Here is a 2,525-nt window from a genome sequence, read left to right as displayed (position 1 = left end):
TTCAGCAGCACCGAGCCCCAGGAGCTCCATGATTTAACTGCAGAAACAAGCTGCTTCTCAAGCTCTGCTCCCCTCTGCTTAGTTGCTGCTTTCTGAAGAGGCTTCTTTTAAACAGCCACAGGGTCAACACTTCCTTTCTCAAAGCATTACACACAAGTGGGTGCTTCCTGACATGTCACTTGTTTACAGGACAATTAGTAACTTTAACTCACTTGTTTTCAGCCCAGTCCCTGGACTCCAGACTCTCAGCAGTCTAGGGATAACATTTCAGATATTCTCCAGCCTGTAGCATTACAAATTGTTCTGTGTGTCGATGTGATTTCTCCTGTGTGGATTCATGGCTAGCTGTAACTCTGAGCACCACAGACCTCCTACACAGCTCCAACACGTCCCCAGTGGCTACAGGCACTGGTGAATGCTGTGAAAACAGCTCTGCAGACTACTGCAACGCGGTCTGCGGAAAATAGCCCCCCAGCTGTCTCCTTTTGCCTCGGGGGGGGCTCAGCACGGCTGTTGGACAGCCTCTTCCTCCTGCTAGGGCCCAGCACAGATCCCGCCACGGCCCTGCCTCCTGCCCAGCAAGGGTGGCAGCCAAGAGGGCTGTGAAAGCTCCAGCTGAACAGATTTTTCTATATGGAGTGCATTACAGACCCCCTGATGTCTGTGCAGGGCCAACTGGCCAACGTCAGATGTGTTTCTTGCATGTGACTTTCCTGATGCTTCATGAAACTCCTCCTGAGCACAAACCTTTTCCTGCAGAGGGGGCACTGGAAGAGCCCCTCTCCCGAGTGCCGGCGCTGGTGGTTTAGAAGGTAATCCTTTCTCCGGTAGCTTTTGTCACACTCGGAGCACTTGTACGGCCTCTCTCCCGTATGAGTCATCTGGTGTCTAACGAGCCACGAATGGCAAACGAAGCTTTTCCCACAGTCGCTGCAAATGTAGGACTTGCCCCGGCCCTGGCTCTGCTGCTGGCTTGCCGGGCTGCCCCTGGGCGTGAAGTGCTGCCTGCACCTGGTGCAGGCCTCCAACTTGTCCTGCGGGTGATCCCAGCAGGGGCTGGCTAACAGGTTTTCTGCGGGGAAGTTCTCCTCGCTTTCCGCAGACGGCTGCTCCTCTCCGCCAAGGCCGTTGTGGTCACGAAGCCTGGTTCCACCCGCAGGGTTTTGTCCGCGCTCAGTGTGGGCTGGCAGCTGCGGCCCTGCGGGCAGCCCCTCGCAGGAGGCAGGAGCAGCCCCCTGCCCCACGTCTTGCTCACCCGGAGCACACGGCTGCGAGTGCAGCAGAGGGAACACCCTTTCGTTGAGACTCTTCTCACATGTGGGGCCTGGAAACATCTCCCCTTCTCGGGAAGCCGGGGGAGTCTGAAGATGTTCCCGCTGGGTGGAGTTTCTCTCGCATTTGTTGTACGCGCACTGTCTATTTCCAACACTGTTTTCCTGAGTGCTAAAGAAATCTAAGTGCTCACCAAACTCTCGGTCGTACCGAGTATCACCCCCAAGGCTGTCCCCCGTGGTGTTTATTTCCATCATTTCTGAATTCCAACGACTGTCCCATGTCACGCCAGGCTTAGGATCCTTGGAAAACTTCTCTCCAGGTCTTCCTGGTACCCCCGAGTCACACGCTGTGCTTTCAAAGCAATCTACCGGAGAGTCCCTCTTTGTGTTTTCATCATGCCCTGAAACAGATAGATTTCAGAGTCTTTCAAATAAAGAAGCTTCTTAGGAATATCCCTCCAAGCCTACAGCCATGTCATGCTAAAGAACAAAGTAAAGAAGATGGGAGGTTTTAACACTGAGGGGGAGGGCAAGTACCAGTGTTCCACTGAAACAAAAAGTCCAGGAAAATGAAAGGTCTTTTTGCAACTATTTTTTGAAATCTATATGAAAATTCTCTCATGCAACGTTTCATCTTCACCTTCTCATTCAGACGTCTGAAGCAAGAGGTCTGTTCCCTGACAGAGCAGACACGGTCACACCTCAGTGCTCTCAGCTACTCTCTGGACACTCCACCGAGCATCTAGAGAAGCAAGAGTCCACGCTGAGGCACCGGAGCCAGCTCAGCAAGCCAGTGTGGATGCACTCCTTGTACGTGAACCGCTGTCTCTGCAGGCTGGGCTTCTGGGGGCAGACACTCACTTGCCGTGTCTTGTTCAGAGCGCTCGGAGCAGTGCTGAGTGGAGAGGAAGGCTCCTGCACCTTACAAGTGATCCCCAGACAGGCAGACAGCTCCGGCTTGATGCAGAGACACCTCCAGACTGACAGATTTCGGCCAGACTGCCTCTCCCCTAGACGCCTCTCCTGCTTTCCTTGGAAAACATTTATGACTCCTAATAATCCAACTCAAAAAGGTACCTGGCACCTAAGCTGCTTAGGCAAAGCTCTACATTTGGCGTTGGACAAAATTGTTCTGCTGACCTGCAAATTCCCTCTTTCCGTAATTACTCTTTCCTGTGACAAATATCCAGGGTTTCATCTTCCAGATTACGTCCACCAACGCTCTTCAGCCCAGCTTTCTAACGCTCTGCG

At 53.1% G+C, this 2,525-nt stretch overlaps 1 protein-coding gene across 1 annotated transcript; it reads right to left on the bottom strand.

The window, feature by feature from the left end:
• Positions 1 to 747: 747 nt before the first annotated feature.
• On the bottom strand, positions 748 to 1,526 carry LOC104618269 (zinc finger protein 84-like; the record flags this gene model as incomplete). The annotated part of the gene is made up of 1 exon (XM_010283816.1): positions 748 to 1,526. A coding segment is annotated over exon 1 (779 nt), but the record flags the coding sequence as incomplete, so codon positions are not given.
• Positions 1,527 to 2,525: the final 999 nt, after the last annotated feature.

This window comes from Phaethon lepturus, unplaced genomic scaffold, assembly GCF_000687285.1.
Source record: "Phaethon lepturus isolate BGI_N335 unplaced genomic scaffold, ASM68728v1 scaffold36543, whole genome shotgun sequence".
Lineage (NCBI taxonomy): Eukaryota > Metazoa > Chordata > Aves > Phaethontiformes > Phaethontidae > Phaethon > Phaethon lepturus.
This window is presented reverse-complemented; position numbering and strand designations above follow the sequence as displayed.